At 44.5% G+C, this 22,682-nt stretch overlaps 1 protein-coding gene across 6 annotated transcripts in view; it reads right to left on the minus strand.

Annotated features, from left to right (window-relative positions):
- The window catches only part of LOC135391704 (rab11 family-interacting protein 4A-like), an 87,221-nt gene that overhangs the window by 14,480 nt on the left and 50,059 nt on the right, over positions 1–22,682 (minus strand). Inside the window, exons 1-7 of one of the 6 annotated variants that reach the window (XM_064622060.1) lie at positions 20,726–21,321; positions 13,673–13,731; positions 6,270–6,364; positions 5,711–5,794; positions 2,431–2,535; positions 2,330–2,365; positions 1,836–2,054 (exon numbers count right to left, since the gene is read on the minus strand). In XM_064622060.1, coding sequence (XP_064478130.1) covers positions 1,836–2,054; positions 2,330–2,365; positions 2,431–2,535; positions 5,711–5,794; positions 6,270–6,364; positions 13,673–13,731; positions 20,726–20,960 — 833 coding nt within the window. In that variant the 5' untranslated portion in view covers positions 20,961–21,321. Of the gene's footprint in view, positions 1–1,835; positions 2,055–2,329; positions 2,366–2,430; positions 2,536–5,710; positions 5,795–6,269; positions 6,365–9,330; positions 9,592–13,672; positions 13,732–13,819; positions 13,843–20,725; positions 21,322–22,682 lie in introns of those variants that run through there. The other 5 variants (XM_064622063.1, XM_064622061.1, XM_064622064.1 and 2 more) reach the window with 5 other exon arrangements.

Raw genomic sequence — 22,682 nt, forward strand, 5'->3', positions numbered from 1 at the left:
AATATGCGAAAACGCTGTTGGATGGAACAATTCGTCAAGGCATTTCCAACGAGAATTCCACATATTCTGGATGACAAACTTTCGACTAAAGAGTACGTATTTGTGTATATGCGTAATATACGGGGAAAGTACTTCGCGGCGATCGATGTGCCGCACAGCCCTTCGCATGCCTTACATGAATGCAAGAACAATGCCAGTCCTCATGGTTCATCGTAGTCTACGGAAGCTGACTTACAGAAGTAGCACGAAGAGCAGCTACCGCACCGACGGTGGTGTCTCGCCCGAGAAAGCGAAACTGTAGCGCGTGCTTCTTTGTCAATGTTCCCGCGTGCTTACCGCAAGCAGAAAAGAGCGCGACTTTCCGGATTGGTTGATTCTGGATTGGATCGGACACGATGCTCGTGTATTTACTTTTTCTTAAACAATAATTACTGGCCCCACAGCATTAAATATATATAAAAAGAACGTCAAAGATACATTTGTGAAAACTCAACTGTGCACTTTGTTTTCTATACAGGGTGTCCCAGAAAACGTGTCATTGAATTATAATAAAAAAAACTACGCCACCTAGAGCCATGCGGTCAACGGCATTTGTTCTTACTAGGTTTTTGGCCAACTCCTGATGTGAATGTCATGTATCGTAAGTTTAATTATGTAAATATTTGCGAACTGAACTCGGAAATTTGCCAAGTAAAGGTCACTTTTTTACCCCACCAATATGAAGAGCGTGCCGAATTCACTCAGATTCGTGATAATTCACAGTGATACTCACGAGCTATCCCATCGGGAAAAATAGCCGAATCTCATGCTTTTCGGAGCACCGGACCATAGCGCGCGATGACTTTTTGAGCGGAATCGCTCGCAGTGCGACGAAAGGAGGTTCCGAAGCCAGCCCACAGAGTGATAGTAGAAAAAGTAACATTACCTAAAATCGGGAGAGGGAATGCATTATCCCAGCGAAAGTCGGACGTGATAAGCCGTGCCTGTTTTATCTCTTTCTGCGATGTCGGGGAGGGCTGGGTTTCCAACCTCCTTTCGTCGGACTGACAAAGATTGCGCTGAAAAATTCATCGTGCGCTATTCTGTGCGACCTCCGTAGAGCATGATGTTCGGCTATTTTTTCCGATGGGATAGCTCCTGGATATCCCTGTCAATTATCATTAATTTGACTAAATTAGACACGCTCTTCACATTGGTGAGGTAAAAAAGTGACCTTTACTAGGCAAATTTACGACTTAAGCTCGCAAAAATTTACATAATTAAATTTACGTTACACGACATTCACACGAGGAGGTGGCAAAAACCCAGTAAGAACAAATGCCATTGACCGCATGACTCTAGGTGGTGTAGTTTTTTTATTATAATTCAATGACACGTTTTCTGGGACACCCTGTATATACTGCCACAGCCAAGGCCTTCATAACGTCAACACCAATGCCAAATCTGCCGACAGAGCTCCCAAATTCAGAGCCTCAGACCCATTTGTCATCATCCATCATCACAAGACGAGAATGGTGCACAACCGCACGTCTCAACCCAGTGGCAGGATGCCCGCTTAATTCTTGGCACCCTTCCTGCACCTCGGACGTGCGCCGCATGACGCAAGGAGGGGTGACAATCCAATTGCCGTATGGGGAATACAAGCAGTACCTCTGTCAGACGAGAAATGCACACGCGTCAAGCATGGCGCGGTGCACTGATAGCAACTGACACGGAACTTGCATACTCCTAGTATTTATGTCACATACTACTTGCACAAAGTATGTCAGGACAAAGTACTACATTAAAGGAAATGAAACGTGAAACAGACAATTACTGCATCAACTATTCCTCACCTGTCGACGAGAGACGAGTTCTCCTGCTTCACGCGCCGGTAGAGGTCGTCATTTGAACTTAAGCTGTCACTCAATGCAGATACCTGTCCCTGCAGCTGCATAACCTTGTCATTTAGGTCATCCACAGACTGTTGATGGTCCTGCAGAGCCTGCAGGTCCTCCGCCTCGAAGCTACCCGAGCGGCCTCTCGTTGAGGACCTCGAAGGTTGAAATAGCTCCCTGTTTTGAAGGTTTGTCACAATTTTTTTTTGAGGCAATACAAGTTTTAAAGGAACAGCTTTACCACATAAATACGTTTGCAGTGTATGGGCATGTCAGAAACTATCCATTAGTGCTTTTGGGACAAACTCTTCTACTCTAAAGGGGGGCATCTCATCCGCACCTTATGTGTGTGAAACACGTGCTCATTTGGCGCTCATTTAATGGCGCAACAATAATGGAGGTATATATGTGCCTGGGCTATGGTGGAGGAGAAAGTATGTTATGCAACTCACCTTGCTAATGAACTAGAAGACATTCTCTTTCCAGACCTACAACAGAATTGCACAACGTCAAGGGCTACCGCAGAAACTGTCAAACCCATTCGAGGCCATACCCAGTCCGCCGTAAACTGGTCCTCAGCCACGTGTTACGCTGTGGACCGTGGTGTCGCGTACTCCCAGTACTGCCTGCACTACTGGTACTTCGAAAGCTGTCAGAGCTGGAACGATACAGACCGTACAGCTGTTGTAGTGGATGTACAGGCTAGTGGACGTTAAAACACAGAAAACCGATGTTCCTGTCAAATACCGTATTTGTCTCACAGGCATAAACAGGCATTTGCATACCCATCTACGAGACTTCTCACTAATTTTAATCCTGTCGCATTAGATTTAATCTGTGTGTCATATGAGACAATCCAAATGCCAAAAGCAAGTCCAGGTACCACAGACATTATTCCGAGAGCAAAAAAATTAACCCAGGTGCCATACGAATTAGCCAGAGCACCGTGCGGTTGAATTTGAGTACTAAAGAGAGAAGTCTGGTCTCGTAATTTCCTGGTTGACAAGAATGCACTAATATCAGTGGTGTCGCCATTGGTAACAAAAGTTATTTCAATCAGCCTAAGTGTTGAGCATGGCTACATCACAGATTAAATTATTGCCATACTGCAGATTAACTCACACGGAACTTGGATTACATTTTTTGCACTCTGATTAATTTTGTGCTTGAACTGAAATTCTGGCATATGGGCTATTTCATATGGCACACAGATTAAGAAGTACAGTGATGAGCTTGGAATGAGCCAGAAGACCTGCAGTATTTTTTCAGTGTTAAGTCACAAGACCAGGTACAAAACAGTGAGGAAGATCAAGCTTCTCAGGATTTTCAATTTCAATCACATGTACGGTCTTTATTTCTGGTTTTATTTCACAGAATAAAGAAACACTCAACATTACAACATTTACATTAGTGATATTTCAGGGAGGTGATATAGGGACTTTACATGGGGGGGGGATTCTGCCCACATTTCCTTCTCCCAAATGTTCTACCAAAGCAAAGTAAATTTTTCTATCCACAGAACACTGTGCGCAACCTTTTTTAATATCTAGTGTTGGTAAGACATACCCATAATTAGAAGACTCATAACTAGAGCCCAGATTCCTAGGCAAATTTTTTTTTCGCCTATTTTTTTCGCGTGGTTCTAATAGTGCCTTTTCGGTACAGGAGCACCAACTGGGTGCTGGGGAACCTCCTCTATTGATTTGATGGCGCCTATAAATGCCTATTCCGGCATTAGTGCCTATTTTGGTGTAGATGCCTAAAACTCCGATTAAACATAGAGAAATGCCCTGTAATGGCCCTAAAGCGGTGGCGACACACCGTTGTCCAGGTGAAACTGACGTGGGTCACGTCGCACGTCCTTTTGAGAAAAGCGAGTATCTCAAAGTATTGCAATGCAAGCTGAGAATTGAAACTTGATTACTCGGTACAAAGCTTGCTCGTTCTTTCTCTCTATTCCAGCATTGTGTTGTCTCGTGGGTCGTTATTAAAAAGTATAGGCCCATCTAGAACACTCTAGACACACTATCTAGAACACTCAGCACTATTTCCCGCTTACATCTTTTCTAATTTCCTCTCTCTCTTTTTTTAAACGAATTTTACACACGGTAAAATGCTGACGAGGAGGCGTGACGTACGAAGGTAAGTACAAGTCCGGCAAAATCCCTACAGTTTGGCAACCTTCGCGGGCAGTCGCGGCCACAGGTACACGAGCGAAGGCGACACCGCGTCCAGTCTGACCAGACTTGATCCTCCATATTTGCTACTATTCCAAGCCTTGGGGTAATGCTGAAAACGAAATCTAGAAGGTGAAGCTTAAGAGGTTCGAGGACTAAGAAGTTTTACCGTTACACTAAAGCCTCCGGTGCACGCAGCTCATATCGCGTATCGCCAGTGTGCTGCCCGCGACAAGTCCTTCTGAGAGGTGTCGTGAGACCGGTGGCAATGGCTATAAGCCTTGTGACTAAAGATGAGTGCGGTAAAGATGAGTGCGGTGCGGGAAGACCCGCAGGTATCCGCGCTAGTTTGCTCTTCGCGGGTACACATTTACATGTCATCGCGGGTTGCGGGTAACGCGCGGGTAGACCCGCACTGCCCCCGCGGGTTACGCGGGTATACCCGCAACACCCACAGGCGCAAAACCGGCCTGTCGGCTTTTGGTGTACGACCCGATTTACCGCGAACGTTGTGCCCAAAATATTTTCCAAGACGTCCCATTATCCAGTGCTTCCGTGGTGTGCGAGATAACAGCTTCGTCATTTACTGGCACCCCGTTCTATGCTTACTCTTTGAGAGAGAGAGAGAGGGGGAGGGCGAGAGTCCAGCTGATTTGTTTGCCACACAGGACTAATTTTGGCTATCTTTCGACACGATGACTGGTTCGCTTCGCGTTAGTGAGCTGGCAACCATGTCAACTGTCTTCACAGCGTCTGACTGTTGGAAAAGTGGCTCGCTAACAGACAGTGTATACAGCATCAATAAATCATTTCGTGCTGTGACGATCACGTGGCATAACTGAAACATGCGTGCGCATTGGACTGCACCTGTGCACCTGCGGATATGCGGGTACTCGTTGGGATGTGCGGATGCGTGTTGCACCAATGACACTGCTGCGGATGCGCGTCGTGATCCCACGGTTGCGGGTACGAATTTTCATACCCACACTCATTTCTACTTGTGACCATAGTAAGATTAACAAGTTTTGTATTTCTTGCAGCAAAAAATTTGAAAGACAGTCACAACTCCCATTTACGGTATTGTTCCTGCGGACAAAACTAATTTATTCACCTTCTTTTTGTGCTTTCAGTGCTACAAATGAACAGAAAAGATAACAATTTATAGTGTCTATAATGCCATTTTTAGTGCCTAAATTAGGACTTTTAGCACCTTTTATAGGCACCTAAAACAAGGTTCTTTCGTGCCTAAAAATCCGGGCTCTACTCATAACACAGTCCACTATGTTCAACTGCGTACTGTGAACTATTGTGCAGTACACCATTTTTCTGTTGTTTTGTACTGTATTGTTACTCATGCCTGCCCGTTTTGACCCTCACCCGTTGACAGTACATTCAAATAAATAAACAAACATTATGCTTTGCGTTTTTGCACACAAAATACGGTAGAGCCCTGGACCGGCAATCCAGAAGATGTGGGTTAGAGTCCTACAGCTGGCTAACCTTTTCAGTGACTTCCTTCTCACAAAGTATAAGTTTGTCCCACCAGACAACCCCAGTTTTGCATTTTATCGAAGCATATCATTTTAGTGAAGGGAATTCTAGACGGCATACCTGAGACGACCACTGATCGGCCATAAATTTTAAAAATGTCCTCACCTGAGAGAAGGCTTTCCTACGTCCATGACTCCAAAGTCTTCCTCTACATCGCACTCAAAACGTTCTTCCCCGTCACTACTGCTACTGCAATACGAAACTGAATAATTAATGTGGCTCCAATGCAGGAAAATGCTCAACCACAAAATTTGATCTCCCATACTATAGAGTATATGCCAAAGTTTGCCCTTGCATTTTGTCTAGTGAGAATCCATTTTTCTAAAATTAGATCAACGTCCTTGCTTAAAGCGACAGCCCAAACAAAAGCATGAAAATACTTTCACGTGCTAAATGCTTCACATGAATACAGATCAAATTATTTATTATTGGCACGACAACACCACCAGTCACTGATGGTTTCAGTTATGCGAAGCAATCAAACCACCGATACAAGGCAAAACTGGAGGAAATTTTGCATTCGGCAAATTCACATGCAATCACACTGAGTTTCACATGGCAAATTCACATCGAATACAGCTCTGATCTCAAAATAAATTGAGAGTTCCGGTGTCATTTCGAGTAAAGCACAGTAATGCACTCTAGTGGTGAAGTATTACGGTACCATTTAGTATTTTCCGGTGAGCAGCGATCGCTCGAAGGTAAGGCACTGTCCGCCGGACTGTCGGCTCTCAAGGACATGTCCACTTCGTCGCTCAACTATATGAGAGAGAGAGAAGAAAAAGAAGAAAGAACAGTCATTAATAAATGTAGAACATAGACTAGTCAATAACCTTGTATTTCTGGAGCCAAACATCTAGTCGCTTTAGTGTACAAAACAATCTGCACTGCTTTGGTTGAACTCTACGGCCTGTATTCACTTTTGTGCCAGAAACCTATACAGTCAACCCTCGATTTATGAACACCCTCAGTTCCTCGAAAAATGTTCATAAATCGAGGGATTCATAAATAGAAAATTCCGTTCAGTGAGTACTATCGAGCTGACAAAACAGTATTTCCGAGTTGAGATTGTGTTTATAGTGCAATATATTGTTTAATTTTTCTTTGGACAATGCCTTCCGCTGTGTCAATCTTGGAAAGAAGAGATGTCAGCACGTTCGCACTCAACTGGTCTCTGATTTCCTCTGGGATTTTTAACCTACGTTTATTAATCTCCGGGTGACAGCGGACACCTTATTCATCAATTGAGGTCAGGAACACTTCTGCAAAAACCAGTTTGTTGATCGGATTTCAAGGGGTTAAGAACCGGGGGGGGGGGGGGGGGGGGGGGGGGTGCAATACCTGGAAAAATGTTTTGTCTGTTCAGGTGCCATTCACAAGGCCACGAATAATTCCTAGGTTTCTGCTGGCCTCGGAACGATCCATTCATATATTGAGGGCAAAAACGCTGGGCAACTCCTAGTTGGTTTCCAGAAATTCCGTTCATTATTCGCATATCGAGGTTCATAAAACGAGGGAAAAATGCATGTAAAAAGTTTAGTTCCTCGTGCTAGTGTTCATAAAACGAGGGAATTCATAAATCGAAGGTTCATAAATTGAGGGTTGACTGTAAATCATCATCATCATTCAACTGAACTCCTGTACTCTATAGGAGGGCATACATTCATACCTCTGATCGCAATAGAAGGGCAAGCAGACTTCCCCCCCTTTTCACTGTTACAACAGAACGACTACAAAAGTTCCTAAATTTCAATTAATGAGTCGTTAATTGACACTATAGTTCGTCCAGGTGACTCAAAAAAAGTGTTTTATGTGGCGCAAGACACGAATGCAGTAAAATACGTGTTCTCCCATTATCACAGCGCTCATGAAGAATTACGAGTTTTTCGACACCATAGGACCCCAGTTCCAACTGTGAGGTGGCTATTATTCAATTTCACCACATTACCACCAGCAATGGGGGAGTAGAGTATCGTCCCTGGTGATGAAACTCCCTTATCATTATTCAAATAAAGTTGTTACTGCTTAAGAAAAGTGTTTCTTTTTCTTTTTAATGCTGCGTATGGAAATAAGACACTTCTAATCTCTCTTTTTTTTTTAAATACTACTAAAAATTTCACTTTGCAACTCAACCATCATAAGTGTTAACATCACTGTGGTTTTGCATCACATTTTCTATATTGCATCACATTGATTATTCTATATTTTTCATTTCTTTTATTGTTGTTATTTCAACTTTGTAGTTTCAATTGTTTCTAACTTGAAGTGTATGTATTCTTTGCAGGGACAGTTTTACAGGGTACGCCCTAACACTCCCACTCTGTACATTGCTTTGTAGATATACGAAAATAAAAATCCTTGAATCCTACTCTATGCATATGACATAGGAAAAACAAACAAGATATACCTCATTGTATTCGCTAGACGCGTTCACTACAGCGACTACAGGGTCACCGTAATCAAACGCATAAAACACAGTTATTACTTGAACAGCCTAGAAGAATAGAACTGCTCAGAAATTAGCCGCACAAGGCCAATTTTGAACATGCATGCATTTCTATAATCCTTGTGAACCCTGGAGATGCGTCTTTCCCAAACACGGTAAAGATGCGAATGCTGTTACAAGTTATCGAGGTACAAGCCCGACTTTGAGCCAATAATGTTCTGAAGATGTGACTTATATTCCCTAATAAGCGTAGAACAAACCATATTACAGTAAAAGAGCACGCAGGACGATTTCTATGTCAGGCCAGCAAGCTATCCTATACCTTTCAATTATTCAAGGAATTTTATAAATTTACGTTTTAAAATTGCTCCAACATAATTATCTCAATATCACACGTCATTTGTGTCACTCATTTCATAAAAAAACATTACCGTGTAAAAACAGTGTAAACATACTCCCACAGAAACGCACTTTCGCGTGTGACAACCCCGATTACTATTAATTTTCGTGTAAACAATAGACGCAATTTTCAAATAAACAAAAAGAAATCGAGGTATAGCATTGCGCCCTTTGTGCGCAAACAACCCAGGTGCACGGGGAGCTGACCTCTATAGATGTTCCTCATAAATCATAATGAGGCCAAACGCTCCAGATTATAGAGCTACACCATGTGATGAAGCGGAGATAGCCTTCCAAATTACGTCCTGCTCGAAAATCAGTATCCTTCGCGGAAATCTCCGCTAAAACCAAACACCCAGAAATCGAATTGTATACGAATATAATACGTCTGCGAAATATGGGTCAGGCAGAGATGCAACCCATTCGCCCCCGCAACCACATCCATGAGCCGCACAAGGCGATGCTTCCTCCTGAAAAGAAAAACCCATATCCGTCCGTTCGCACTGCCTGCACTGGCCTTTGCATTCCGACCGCGACGTCATCTACATTGCCTGAAGCAGCGTGACCATGACCGCTGACCACGCAGTGACCACGTCCGCCTGCACCTACGCAGCGCGGTTGAAGTGACATACGCGACAACCAAAGAATCACTCCACGAGAGGAGGGGGGCATCGTCCACCTTCACGTTGAAACCATCACGCGAACTAACAGGTGTTCAAACTCTACATGCTAATCCAACTTATTTCAGCACAATGGTGCCTATACACTTTTCCCCTCTTAGCAGACGACAACACGGCACGCAAATATATTACAAGCAATAAAGTCGGAGAGATAATATAGACATATCCCCAACAATAGAAACATGCCCCTTCATTTTTACCTTGGAGGATTTTTCCTTCATGGAGAAGCAACTTTTCTTGGTATGCGGTGTCCGAGGAACGTCTCAGGTATACCAGACGACGACAAAAGTTACGTACGCTGGTTCTCCAGAATCACTATCACAAAAGTTGCGATCCCTTCTGCGTTCCGACTATTTGAAACGTTTTGCACACACTAGTGACTGCAAACAGACAACTGCGTCTAAAACAGGATTCAAACACACCGCACCGGACCACCTGAAACGCACGACGGAGAATCTCCGGCGCTCGTCGAGCGCGAGAGGGCGCCAGCGGTATCGATCACGTGACGAGCGAACTGGAACGTCGTCTGCTACGGCGTGTTTTTTCAATGCTTGTCCTCGACTGCGATCAGTATCAAACAAGGAATTCTTTCTGTATACTTTGTCTGCGTCACAGTTATTTAAACTACCTTCAGCTCGCTGTGGGATCACAGGCGATGCGTGGGAAAACTGAACAAACAAAGTAGACGGTAATACAATAAACAAAGGGTGCTACCAGGCGTGCGTAACAAGGTGCCGGCCGGTCAGGTGGTGCGAAGAAAGATTATTAGACCGGATATCGTTCACTGCATCCAAGATGGGCGTGACAGCACTGAGCAATATTGAGCCCAGCGCAGTACGGTCGCCAACCTTTTAAAACACCTGTATAACAAACGAGGTGTAAGTGGCCGATCGAAACCACTTTTTCTTTTTTAGTAAAAAGAGAAACGAACAGGAAAAAGCGAACGAAATGGGAGGTCACTGTCCGTGTACCTTAGCTTGATTAAAATACATCGTAGCACTTGCAGCTCCGACCGTAATCGGCCATCGCTTTATAAAGGACTAAACAAAAAGGTGGATTGTAAAGGCACGTAGAGCACCTGCGCCGCATTAGCGGACGACATTATATACTGTCTTCTGCCTGTTTCTATATCTTCGAAAATGATCTTTCCGTGAGCTGTGCTTTCGTAAAAATGGAAGGAAGGAATAAAGCAGTATGGCACAGGAAAAAAGCGCTGATTGCGCGCACGGGTACACTGACAGTAGATGGATTTCATTATATTGGGCTCTGCTCATTGCAGACATACGGAACGCTTCTTGGTATCTTAGAAAGGAAAAGAATATCCGCAAGGAAGGATATTGCATATCGTGTACATACACAAAATATACTACATAAAAATCGAGACATCAGTACCTTACTTAATTCGTTCCACAGGCTTCAATTGTAGTGTGATTGTTGTGACAGACTTGGGGAAAACAATATTGAACACAGTATTGTATCTTCTTGAAAAGACGTTTTATTGAAGCTCTTGCCACGTTACAGCGAAACGCGATACAATGAAATTCGCGATATAACGAACTCCCGCTAGAACGAGAGAGTTTTCAGGCGGCACCTCGACACAACGAAAGAAAACTCTCAAAACGAGACATTTTCTTTAAATACGATGGAAAATTCGAGAAGCACCAAACTACGTCAATTTTTCAAAGTATTCGCCTAGCACAACCGTTGCCATCACAGTGGCAACTCTGATTCATTTTGCGTAGAAAGAAGATGGCTGCTGTCGTAGCCCACGAAAGGACATATTTCTGTAGGTTTCACCTGTGTGGAACGTCTTACCCAAACAAATTTTAATTGTTTGGGGCTAAATCTGGTCTGTAAGGGAGCATGGGGGCAAAACCTCCTAACAGCTAGGGCATTCCGACCACTGTTGCTACCATCAAATTCGCCGTGTGAAGCCGGGCATTTTCATGAAGAAGGGTGACCCTTCTGTACAACATCCCAGGACTTTTCCTGCGAATTGCGTTTCGCGCGGCACCCTTTACCAACGTGGAGTTTTACTTTACTGGGCATTAATCGTGGCCCCTTGCTCCAAGAAGTCAACATGGATGACACCCTTCATGCCCCAGAAGACAGTACCCATGGACTTCCCAGTTGACGGCTGCATCTTGCTTTTCTTCGGCTTATGTCGCCATTTCATGCTGCCTCTTTTCATTTCTAGGGCGAAATGATGGATACTGGTTTTTCTTCGCATGTGATTACTGATTGGAAAAATTAGTCCCCTACCCGGATTGAAACCGGTTCAGCAGCTGCTCAGAGACTGCCATGCGCGCTCCTTTCTGGTCACAAGTCGGGTGCCTGGGAACCCATCTTGCACAGACTTCGTGGAACAGTGTGTCCTCGTGAATGATTGCCTCCACACTGCCGCCACTAATATTACGCTGGGAGCCTGCAATGTCCCGAACAGTTCCTCGCCGGTACTCAAGGAAGGCTACTTGCTCGACGCCTGCAGTGTTCACTGGCGTGACTGCAGCAGTCGGACGAACGTGTCCATGTGGTTCATTCGTCACCGTATTCCGTCCTTCGAAAAGCTGTCCACACCTTCATACGTACACTCTTCCCCTAGACATCGTTTGCTCCCCATATTGTGCCTGTAATCTTTGCAAAACCTCAGCTGATTTGACGTTCTCCTTCACAAGGAACTTGATTGTGCATCGCTGTCCCACAGCTACAGACACACTACTCCCCGCCATGATAGCTGCCGCACGTGCCGCTGACCCGAGGAGGATTGCACAAAGTTTTATTCAGTTACATTTACTCGCTGATTTTGCTCGAGCAAAAGTATCATTCAACAACGACCCTTGTATTCTGTCTCCCCTCAACATCCTTTGTCGGCAAGGCAAGGGATCTCACCTGCAGTGATCTCAACGGAGAGGGGGAGGGGGGTATTACTACTACAGTTACATAACAGCGCAACGTATCATTACCAATCTGTCACTACAGCTAAATTAGCGAGCCCCCCCCCTCCCCGCCCCCCGTGTGGGGTGCGCAGGGAAAAAGTTAGGGAGTGTCGCCACATTTGGGGGGGAGGGGGCGTTGGGAGTTGTGGACGAAACACTGCGCACGACCCACACGGTGATCGAATAGTCGCGATTCTACTGCGGAACCACATGTACATGCATGAACTACATGTTTATGTTGTTTGCCTCTTCACAATACGCTGCATAAACCAGTCTCGATAATTGGTAATTGGGGTTTACGTCGCGAGACAACCGAGACCATAAACCTTTTAACTTTTTATCATGTCGGTAAAATGAATCATATTCGATATGACAGAAATCGCAACCCCCGTGAATTACCTCTTTCGATGTTCGACTTACAACGCCTTCTTACAGCGACAGCTGTTAGTGCCTCGTTTCTCGAGATCGCGGCGTCGTCCGCAGAGGGAAAAGCGAATAAACTACGACAACGAAGACGTTGTTAGCATGGGGCTCGATGATTTGCTTAATACAGCATGGGGATACCTGGTCGGGGGCCGGGACACCCAAGCTTTCCGGCGGGCACGAGAACGAAAGAGACCGCGAAGACCCAGTTCGTCGTGCAGCCGAAGCCGCAAACAAGCGAGAGCGACGTCAGGATCCCAGCGTGCGTGCCACCGGAACTGAGGCAAAACCACATAGACGCGAAGACCGCGCAGTGCGTGCCGCCGAAGCAGAGGCAAAGGGGCGTCAGAGGCAAGCTAAAGCAGAAGAAGCCACGAAGGGCTTCACTATGAGGCAATTCAAGGATAACCATTTCTGTGCGATCGCTTGCGGTTCAAGAATGATCTCACTGCGATGCTGTTGACTTGCCATGCAATGCTTCGACTAGAACTGAACGGTTTGACGGCCCAATGCCGACGGTGCTGTCGCTGAAATTCGCGTTACAAAACCGTAACCGTCCTGCGATTTTTTTCCTGACAACATGAATAACCTGATGAGTAATCGAGGGCTCTATAGACTACATGTAAGGAAATGGAGATGCGGCTTATTCCACGCAGGCGTTGTTTCTTAAACGATATTAAAAACAATTACGGTATTTTTATATCCGTAATCCTTACTCCAACAGCACAAAAGGTCCGTGAATATCGGCAGTAAGCATCGGAAAACGGCGACAGGTTATTTTCGTTTAAAAAAAAATCACTGGGAAATAGTAAATTCCACAGAGATATCCCTCCCATGTAGGGTTGCCACCTTTCGGAGTGAAAGATACCGGCTGAGGGAGAGGAGGAAAGGCTCGTGGGAAAGGGAAAGTGGGTGGGGAACGTTCTAGCTGGCTCGACACAACCACCAACAGCTTTGCACAACCACTGCTCTTGCCCCTTCCGAACACAAGATTTAATGAATAACAATGATAATAATAATAACAATGAATAATAATAATGACTAACTAAGAAAACGACTGGTGACTGCGGAGTTAGGTCTGTGCACTATGAGGCCTCGTACAACAATGGCCTTGCAACGTGTGTGCGCCACGTGACGGATCACGTGGCTCTGCACATCGAATCAAAGTGCAGGCGGAACTCACCTCGATGACAAAGTTGTCCGTATCCCCGATTATGGGCGACGAAACAGCACAAGTAGAGCCTGCGAGAAGCAAGGAAAATGACAAATGAGGAAAACTACGTATATATATATATATATATATATATATATATATACAACGTGAGACAACCTTTAAATGGCCTAATGCGGGGATAAGTGCCGTTATCGCGGTGCTACACACTCCAGATAATCTGCCGACCGTTCTGTTCCAATAGCAGACGACAAGAATGAGAGAATACAAGACTCGCTTGGCACGGTATCGTCTGCCGTTCTGAGGGATTGCATTGCAGAAACGCCCCCAGTGCATGCGCGATGTTGAAAGAGCTGTCACGTCACAGGACCTCCTGGTTTTAATATTGCACGCCATACTCTTTCAGCGGAGAAAAAAAAAAACATTCGATACTTCGCTTCATTTACTTTAATGTGTTGACAAAAAACTCAAACGTCATGCCGTGACGTGAAGTTGCGATAAGGCTTCGCGTGCATGTTTGGGAACACTGGTAGCGGCGACAACAGGAAAGGAAAAAGATTGGGACACTTTTATATATGTTTGTATGCGATTTATTGCATCACGCACACATTGTACTGTATGCCAGCAAGAGCACTGGAAAAAATTGCATTGCAGCCGTGAGCATTATCATAATAGGGGCGCTATACCAGTGATTTATCCAGACCCCCCAACACCCCTCTAAAATTTTGTGAGATTGCAAAATATGTTGTCAAAAGCACGAAAATACACCCCCTTGTGGAGCCGAACCCCCCCCCCCCCCCCAGGACGAAATTCTGGGTAAACCATTGCGCTATACATAAGCCCATGAGGTCTCCATCATGATTGGATAGTGGAAACTCGAATTTTGAACTGGCAGATGGCGTCGAGAATGGATTTATATATTTAAAACGATGAAATACTCGCAAATTTGAAACTTGCTCACCATCGAGGTGTCGCCAGTTTGCAGTGCAAGTTTAGGGTGTCTCGCCACAATCGTTTGAGTTGCTCACGAACATCTTGAAATATTTTAATATTTTCTCTTTCAATTGCGATTTGATTTGTTCACAATTTTTAGTCACCGGGGCGATTCCCTCTTTTTTTTCTCTCCCTCTCTCTCCTTTTTCCAAAAATGAAAATGTAGTTGAAAGAATAAGTATTTCAGGACGCCCGAGAGACGCAAATGAGTGTGACGAGACTTTTCTCTTTCCAAAGACGACGTCAAAAAAATATTTAAAAAATCGGGCAACGGAAACAGCGTTGGAGTATGTGTGGTTCTCGAAGGGTGACTACCACGATGGTGATCCAGTTTAAAATTTGTAAGCATTCCACATTGTTACACACAAATCTGTTCGATGTACGTTTTGATCAGTCTACAACACGTAGTTGCACTTTATACATATTTTTACACGACGTGCTGGAACGGGAAGTGCTTGGTACTTGCTGTTTTCATCAAGCAGCGCGAAATATACACAGACGTATCCGGACACAGCAGCGAACACCATACAGGCATTTAAGTTTGCAGTTTCCAGACTAAAAAAATGTAACTCAGATGCAAAGAAAAAGCTTAGGACCGCGATTTCAGCGGTTCATAACATCTTAGCAAATTGTACGTGCTTCTTTATATGTACTCCGAGGAAATTACACATATCTATTGAGAATACAACTGCCGCCTTTCGTTTATTTTTATTTTCTTTTCTTTAAAGTAATCCTCCCAAAAGAAGTGTAAGCGTGTCGACCTTTTAAGGTGTACAGCACCCAGGGAGCTTTTAACGCTTCGAAGAACAAAGTACGTGCACTTGTACAGACAAAAGAAAAAAGAGAAAGAAGAGTTGCATCTGGGCTGAACGGTTCACGTAGCATATTATCGCCGCTGTTATAAGTTTTTCAAGTCGTCGGACTAATGCTGAGATAAGAACCTCATGGCAACAGAGCGTACATGCTTTATAATAAGACCCAGTTCCGCTCTCCTGTCGACCCTTTTATGTGGCATTGTATATAGGTAGGCTTTTAGTTGTACCTTATACATGACTACCACAGAACATGCAACGAATTGGTAACGTCCTAGCAGTTGTAATTAGATTGACTAATTGGATAGTAGCATCTCTATCAGCTGTACGGGCTACATTACAGTCACTATAGTACATATAGTGACTGTAGGATACATCTTTGGCAGGTGCAGCAGCGACCTACAGATTATTTAATGCATAGGGACAATTAGCTCCAGTACAGAAAGCACGAACAGCGAGACATGTGGTTCAGCTTCTTTAGAGCTCTTTTCCGTCTGAACCTGGTATAGCACTTAAGTATTATGAATACCGGAATACTTGTCCCAGTAGCATAATACTTAAGGCTACCAAAATAAGTCGCACCCAGCCACCAGTGCTACGTCTACCATAGACCTATAGCTCAGAAACGACACGACATTGGTCTTATCTGGGTTGCAGCTCAGTCTATCTGGCCAACTGATTAGTGTCTACTACAATCAGCACAATCGCTCCAAAGCATGTGGATGTGGATCCTCTCACGTGGATTGCCTGTCGCTCTTTCAGCGCGCGAGCAGTACGTAGTTCTGGTTTCGGCTCATTTGCATAACAAAATTCGGGAATTTATATCTTCAAGTGCCACTACGGACTGAATCTCGTGTCCTCAGAATCCTACCGAAGCTATGTTGCTGAAATCTTCTTGTCTCACTTTACTTTCTGCAAACTATTTTGGCTCTACGTGACGCGAAAGCCAGAGAAAATTTTTATTTTTGAGAACTGACGTCATGTTAGGCTCCGACGGAGCGCCGGTTCCCGTCTGGCAACGTTGTTACGCTTCGCATTTGCCGGGGGCTCACTTTTTGCACTCGGTTACCGGAGTCTCACGTGACATACCATCCGACCGCTGCGACCTTCGAGAAAACACAAAGGAGGGAGAAGACTTATCTCCCATTTTCCCTTCTTAATCGGGCAGCCTCACTCCTCACATGACTTCTTCACCACGTGACCCTCCCCGGACGCCGGCGTCGTTGCTAGGAGACGAGTGCCCTCTCCAGAACATGACAATTGTAATAAACCTCTACCCGAGAAACGTCATCATGACATTGGTAGATGGACTCAAACCGAAACAAACCGGAAGGGGAGGGGAGGGATGGGTTCCCCGAATGGGCACTTGTTCGCTGCCTCCTACTGAAAGAAAAGTAGGACCGAAGGTCGCGGCCCTTTCAGGGATCATCCTAATCCCCTCAAGACCGTGGCTTTCGGGCGCGACCTTGTTCGCCCCCTAACTTCGAGCATAGTTCAACTCTACCAAACTGGTGGCGCTGTCGAATACTATGACGTCATTTGTTTACAAACAGGGAGAGGTCTATTTGTGGGCGTATGATAACGTCACTTGCTGGTCGCGTCATCGAAACTTGTGGAGGCTCAGCAGATCTTCAAAAATTGACAGAAATGCACAGCGTTCGTAAACAGGATTCAAATTATGATAGTAACGAAAATCTCCAACCAAGTTACAGGACGGGGATACCCGACGTTTCGGAGCCAGTTCGGCTCCTTCCTCAGGGGTGACTGTAGTGGCCGTTGGCAGCAGCAGCATGTTGGCAGAACGCTGCTGCCAACGGCCACTACAGTCACCCCTGAGGAAGGAGCCGAACTGGCTCCGAAACGTCGGGTATCCCCGTCCTGTAACTTGGTTGGAGATTTTCGTTACTATCATAGTTCTCACCCAACCAGACACACTTGTGTCGAATATGTTCACTTTCAGGATTCAAATTGAGGCACCTTTTCATGGACTAAATAAAGTAAACGCTGTTTTCTGAGTCCGCAGTGGCACTTTAACTCAAGGTGTTTAATAAGGACGATGGATTTGAATAATGACTGACTCCAATTCTGCAATCTCGCATTTCCCAGAAAACATCTAACTAATGAATTAATTATAGCTAATTAGTCATCCAATAGTTGCGTATGCTGTCCTACAGGATGTCGGCCTGGCTGTATAGCCCACCTGCGAAAACGAAATTGATGCAGCTCTAATAGTTTTCTTCCCGATTAAAAGGAAGACCCTGCATATACGCCAGCCAAGGTGCTGGGCTGATGTCGCAGTCCGGCCCGTGCGTGACAACCGATTCATTAGCCTTCGTCCGCCTGAATTGCTTCTTGAGCGGTGCCATGCACCCGCGACAATGCAAGCTGCTCCAGCGCCATTACATGCGCTTTACAAACAAATTACCATTGCACTGCGCTCCTCCCGTGCACGCCAAGGGCGCCCATAAATGCAGAAAGTTGTGTGCGGCAGAGCCATTGTTCCTTCCTTCAACGAAAAACGGGCATTGTCCATTATAATAGTTGCCATTCTAAGCAATTACTCCATCCTACTAATTATGAGACACGCGCGCTGACGAGCAGTACGTGAGGGATGACAAAAAAAAAAAAAAAAAAAAAAAAACGAGACATTCGCAAACATTTTAAAACAAACTGCTTTCACTGCAAAGCAAGTTCAACCTCATACGGTTCACTCCTCGCAGGTGACACGCAACAGCAATTGAAAGCTCTTTAAAATTAAACTAAAGAAATAAAAATTTAAAAATAAATAAATTTGAAATTAAAATTGACAGGTTTTAATATATGTAAACGACCTTGTGGACTATTTACAAGTGACGACGACATAAATATCTTTGTCGGGGCCAACGGTACACGCACAATGTTTTCTAAAACAAAACGCAGTTCTCCTAAGGTACTCGACATGGTTATCTGCAAACAGACTTGTGGCAAATGCTAGTAAATCTAGCTACATTAAAAGCGAGTACTTGAAGCTACTGATTATAAACTACATTTTGAGGACGATGAGACAAATAGTCTCGTCTACGAAGTTTCTAGGTGTTTCAGTACACGAGTCACCTTGACTGGAAGCTGCATATTCTGGATGTTCAGACCAAGATTGTTCCTGGTCTGTTTGTACCAGAAGACTTCTTCTGATATGTCAAGCATTGATCTAAAATCACATAAATTACGCTTTAGAAGTTTACGGACTCACATGCACATCCCATTTGAACATGTTATCAAAAAAGGGCACTTAGATCCCTGCTATCGTTACATCCTCACGCTTGTATTGCTTTTTCCTTTCCCTTATTATCTGTAAGTAGTGTTTTGGAAGGTGGTAAACCTTGCCATCCTTGTATATAAATTGATAAATAGGATCTATACGATTCATCAGTAATTTATTCACAACTTTATTCACCACCGTACTCACTTCGTACTGATAACCTTACTCTGAAGCTCCCAATAGACCACTACCCGAGAAATGTCATCATGACTTTGGTAGACAGACTGAAACCGAAACAAATCGGAAGGAGAGTGCTGGGTTCCACGAATGGGCACTCGTTCGCTGCCTCCTACTGAAAGAAAGGTAGGACCGAAGGTCGCGTCCGTTTCAGGGACTATATAATTATCTCAAGATCGTGGATTACGGGCGCAACCTTGTTCATCCCTAGCTCGAGCGTAGTTCAACTCTACCAAATTGGTGGCGCTGGCGAACGCTATGACGTCATTTGTTTCCAACAGGGGAAAGGTCTATTCCCAGAACCAACTGCAGGCAGTGACTGTTGCATTTTATTTGGTGCCAAAGTCAAATAAAAAAAATGCGAATTCAAAAATATTTTGGTCTGGAACGTTTTGTCTTTGTAGTCACACGTCAAACTACCTCCACTCCAGGAAGTTAGAGATATATTTAGCTACTGGTAACGGCAATCAATTTTTTTTTTTTTTATGTCAGATTACGTTTGTTGTTACGAAGTGTGTTGGTTGCTGCTTTGCTGTCTGTTCCTCACAAGATGTCCTTTTGTATCCGGGACTGCGTCGCGGGTTTACCCTGCAGTTCCATTTCTTATAAGTTTTCTTTGTCTTGGATTGTCAATAAAGAAAGTTGAATTGCACGTGCACTTTTCCTCTCGGTTGTCAGCAGCAGTAACTTCAACGACTGTAAGGTAGTGGAAGTATAGGTACTAATCGGAGAAAGCTTTCCACTTTTCGCAAGAACTGGTCCGAACGAGAGTATTCATGAGGCAATATTCTCGCTTGTAAACATTCGTGACCACGATACCGTGATACTGGAACACGATGACACCGGCACGAGCGCCCTCTCATCTCTCTCTTTCACGGTTGCTGCGTCAGAGGAAAGGTGTCTGAGTAGGATTGCCACCCGGCCGGTTATTTGTTGCTCGTGCAGGCTGCCGGTTGAAAGGCAATACCGGCTGCGTTTGGTTGCCGGTATTTTACCGTAGAAGGCGCGTCACGGAGAGCTTTCGGCAAATTCCGTTTCCAACTCTTGTTTTCGTTCTACTATACTGTAACATCAACAGCAAAAACGAAATAAACAGTTGATTTTTTGTTCGGGCTGTTGAACGAATGCTTTCTCTCCTGATGCACTTCCCTCTCACACTCTCTTATTCTCTCTCTCTCTCTCTCTCCTCTATGTTTCACTCAGTTTTCCATAGCCCATTCATTTTAGTTACTCTAGTTAGTTACTCTAGTTAGTTACTCTAGTTAGTTACTCTAGTTAGTTACTCTAGTTAGTTACTCTAGTTAGTTACTCTAGTTAGTTACTCTAGTTAGTTACTCTAGTTAGTTACTCTAGTTAGTTACTCTAGTTAGTTACTCTAGTTAGTTACTCTACTCTTTAGTTGTCGTTACTCTTCCTTCTCCTCTATCAGAATCAGAAGCGGTACTATCCAAAAGCGTAGCACACGTATATCTTTGGAACCACCTGTACAGCGCGGCAAATCAGAATATTAAGTATAGATAATTGCATTATTAGAGAACTACCGATAGAACCAGATCCCTGTTTCAAATGCAACGGAAGAACTATTGTCAGTATCATCGTGAAAAAGTGATACGCTAAGTCATATCACAGCACGAGACATTGAAGAATAAACGTCCCCATTCAACTGACTTTCCTTCTCTCGACTATAGTCTTATCAATCCCTAATCCCGAAGAACTATAGAGTACTGTGATTGTGTTCCAGACTACTTTTTGTGCGTAGTAGTAGCACACAGAAAAATGGCTTACCGGCAGCAGCCCATCGTCCCAACAGCGGCACCATTTCCACAATCCACGAAAACTTCCGTGCTATCCTCAGTCCAACTTCGATAAACGACCGAGTCCGACGCGCTACCGCTGTTCCGCTGACTAGGGCGCGTCGCAAAAGGCTTTGAGCGACGCCTTCGACGTCCACTGCTACCAGCCAGTGTCCAGGAGACGACACACCGCACCACGGTTCACTGCTCAGCGCGAAAACGTCCATGTCGTTCGCGAATGGTTTTATCGAGTAGGCCTAACTTCGATTAACATCGCCGAACAAGTTCCGGAGTATGAACCTTGCGTTCGAGGTGAAAGTTGGAAGCAATCGTTGGGGTTCCTGACGTTCTTGCACCACGCTGGTTAATGGCGGACACACGCCTCAAGCAGCACCGTTGCCAGACGTCAAAATCAGCTACGTCAACGGTGAACGAGTGCAGTGGTCCTTCAAACATTCGAAGGACTTGCCATTTCCGAGCTCCGCGTGGCGTACGGAAACTCAAACGACAAATAATCTGTTTCGCACGAAGATGAAAAGAGGGCGAGCCACACCTTAAGGACCTTAGCGTTTGTAGCCCAGAAGGGGTGCAGGGAGAATAAAAACCGCTTCAAAGTTGAGACAAAGATAGCAAATCGCGACGTCTTGTGGTAAACAACACGTGCTAACGTACAAACACACGTTGTTGATAAGATAGCTTCCGTGGGCGCGATCCTAAATTCGTGGCTGTCAAGGGAGGCCGACTGCCTAGAGCTTGATGAACAAGTTCGGGCATGCGTTTGGAATGTTCTCGACTGGCAGCGAAAGCTGCATAAACCTAACATTTGAGTTAAACCCTGTGCTTTTGGAGGGGTGCGGAAAAATTGGCTTACCGTTCAAGCGCCGAAGCTAAACAATAATACATCACACAACTACAGCCCCGACCATGACAATTAGTCATTTTTCTGCCACCGCTGAAAATTGCAAATTTTATGGTGCGTAAATTCACTACAATAATATTTTTATTTCAGTAAAATGCGTGATATGTATATGTATATATCTATGGCATTTGTATTTTTCGCACCAATACATGTACGTAATAGAACGGCATACGCATATCATAACGTTCATAAAACATCAACTGTTTTTTTTTTATGTGTGTGGCGAGGCTTTTAACAGCATACTAAACCTCAAATTTTCGGAGACCGTCTACGGGGCACTCACCCTCCAAACGAAACAAAGATTTTGCAACTTTTTAATATTTAAATGTGAATACTGTGTGTCACAGAGGGAGTCCTTCTGCACCTGCACAATATGAGCCGTGCGGTAGACCTCTTATTTTCCTTTATCCCAGATTGCTGATGCATATATTCCAGTGAAATTCTAATGAATTATATGCTGCTAATTTCTTTCGTTGCTCCAAGGCGAAATTTCCTGTTTCACATCCACAGTCGTCGACCAGCTTTAGAACACATGTGTTTCGATGGCTATCCAATTTTAGACCGGTTTTAATAATGACACCCAAGTATTTATAAAAAGCAACATTCTTCAATAGACACCGTTGACTTCACCGTATACTTTTTTGTAGTCTGGCAATAAACAGTTTGATCAAACCTAATTATCATCTACCATTCTATAGACACCACCGGGTTATGTTATCAAGACCGCTCATTTTTTGTTTGGTCAGAAACAGGGTGTCGAACCGCAAAAAAATACGGATTCGCATTGCTTGGATTTCGTTCCGGTTCAGTTCCGGTTCGTCCATGCCAAAAATCGAACCCCCCCCCCCCCCCCCGGTTCAACGCTTCCATTTTATATATCTCATAAAACTGCTATTATCAGGAAATGCGTGGCTAATGGCTTACTGCTGTTGTCTGCATTGACGTTTTTAGTGGCCAGGTACTCCCTTTAGCGAGACGAAGGAGAAATCGATGAGCACTTGCAAATATAGCGTCCACACTGATAAAGTGG

Source organism: Ornithodoros turicata, chromosome 4 (assembly GCF_037126465.1).
Source record: "Ornithodoros turicata isolate Travis chromosome 4, ASM3712646v1, whole genome shotgun sequence".
NCBI classification, from domain to species: domain Eukaryota; kingdom Metazoa; phylum Arthropoda; class Arachnida; order Ixodida; family Argasidae; genus Ornithodoros; species Ornithodoros turicata.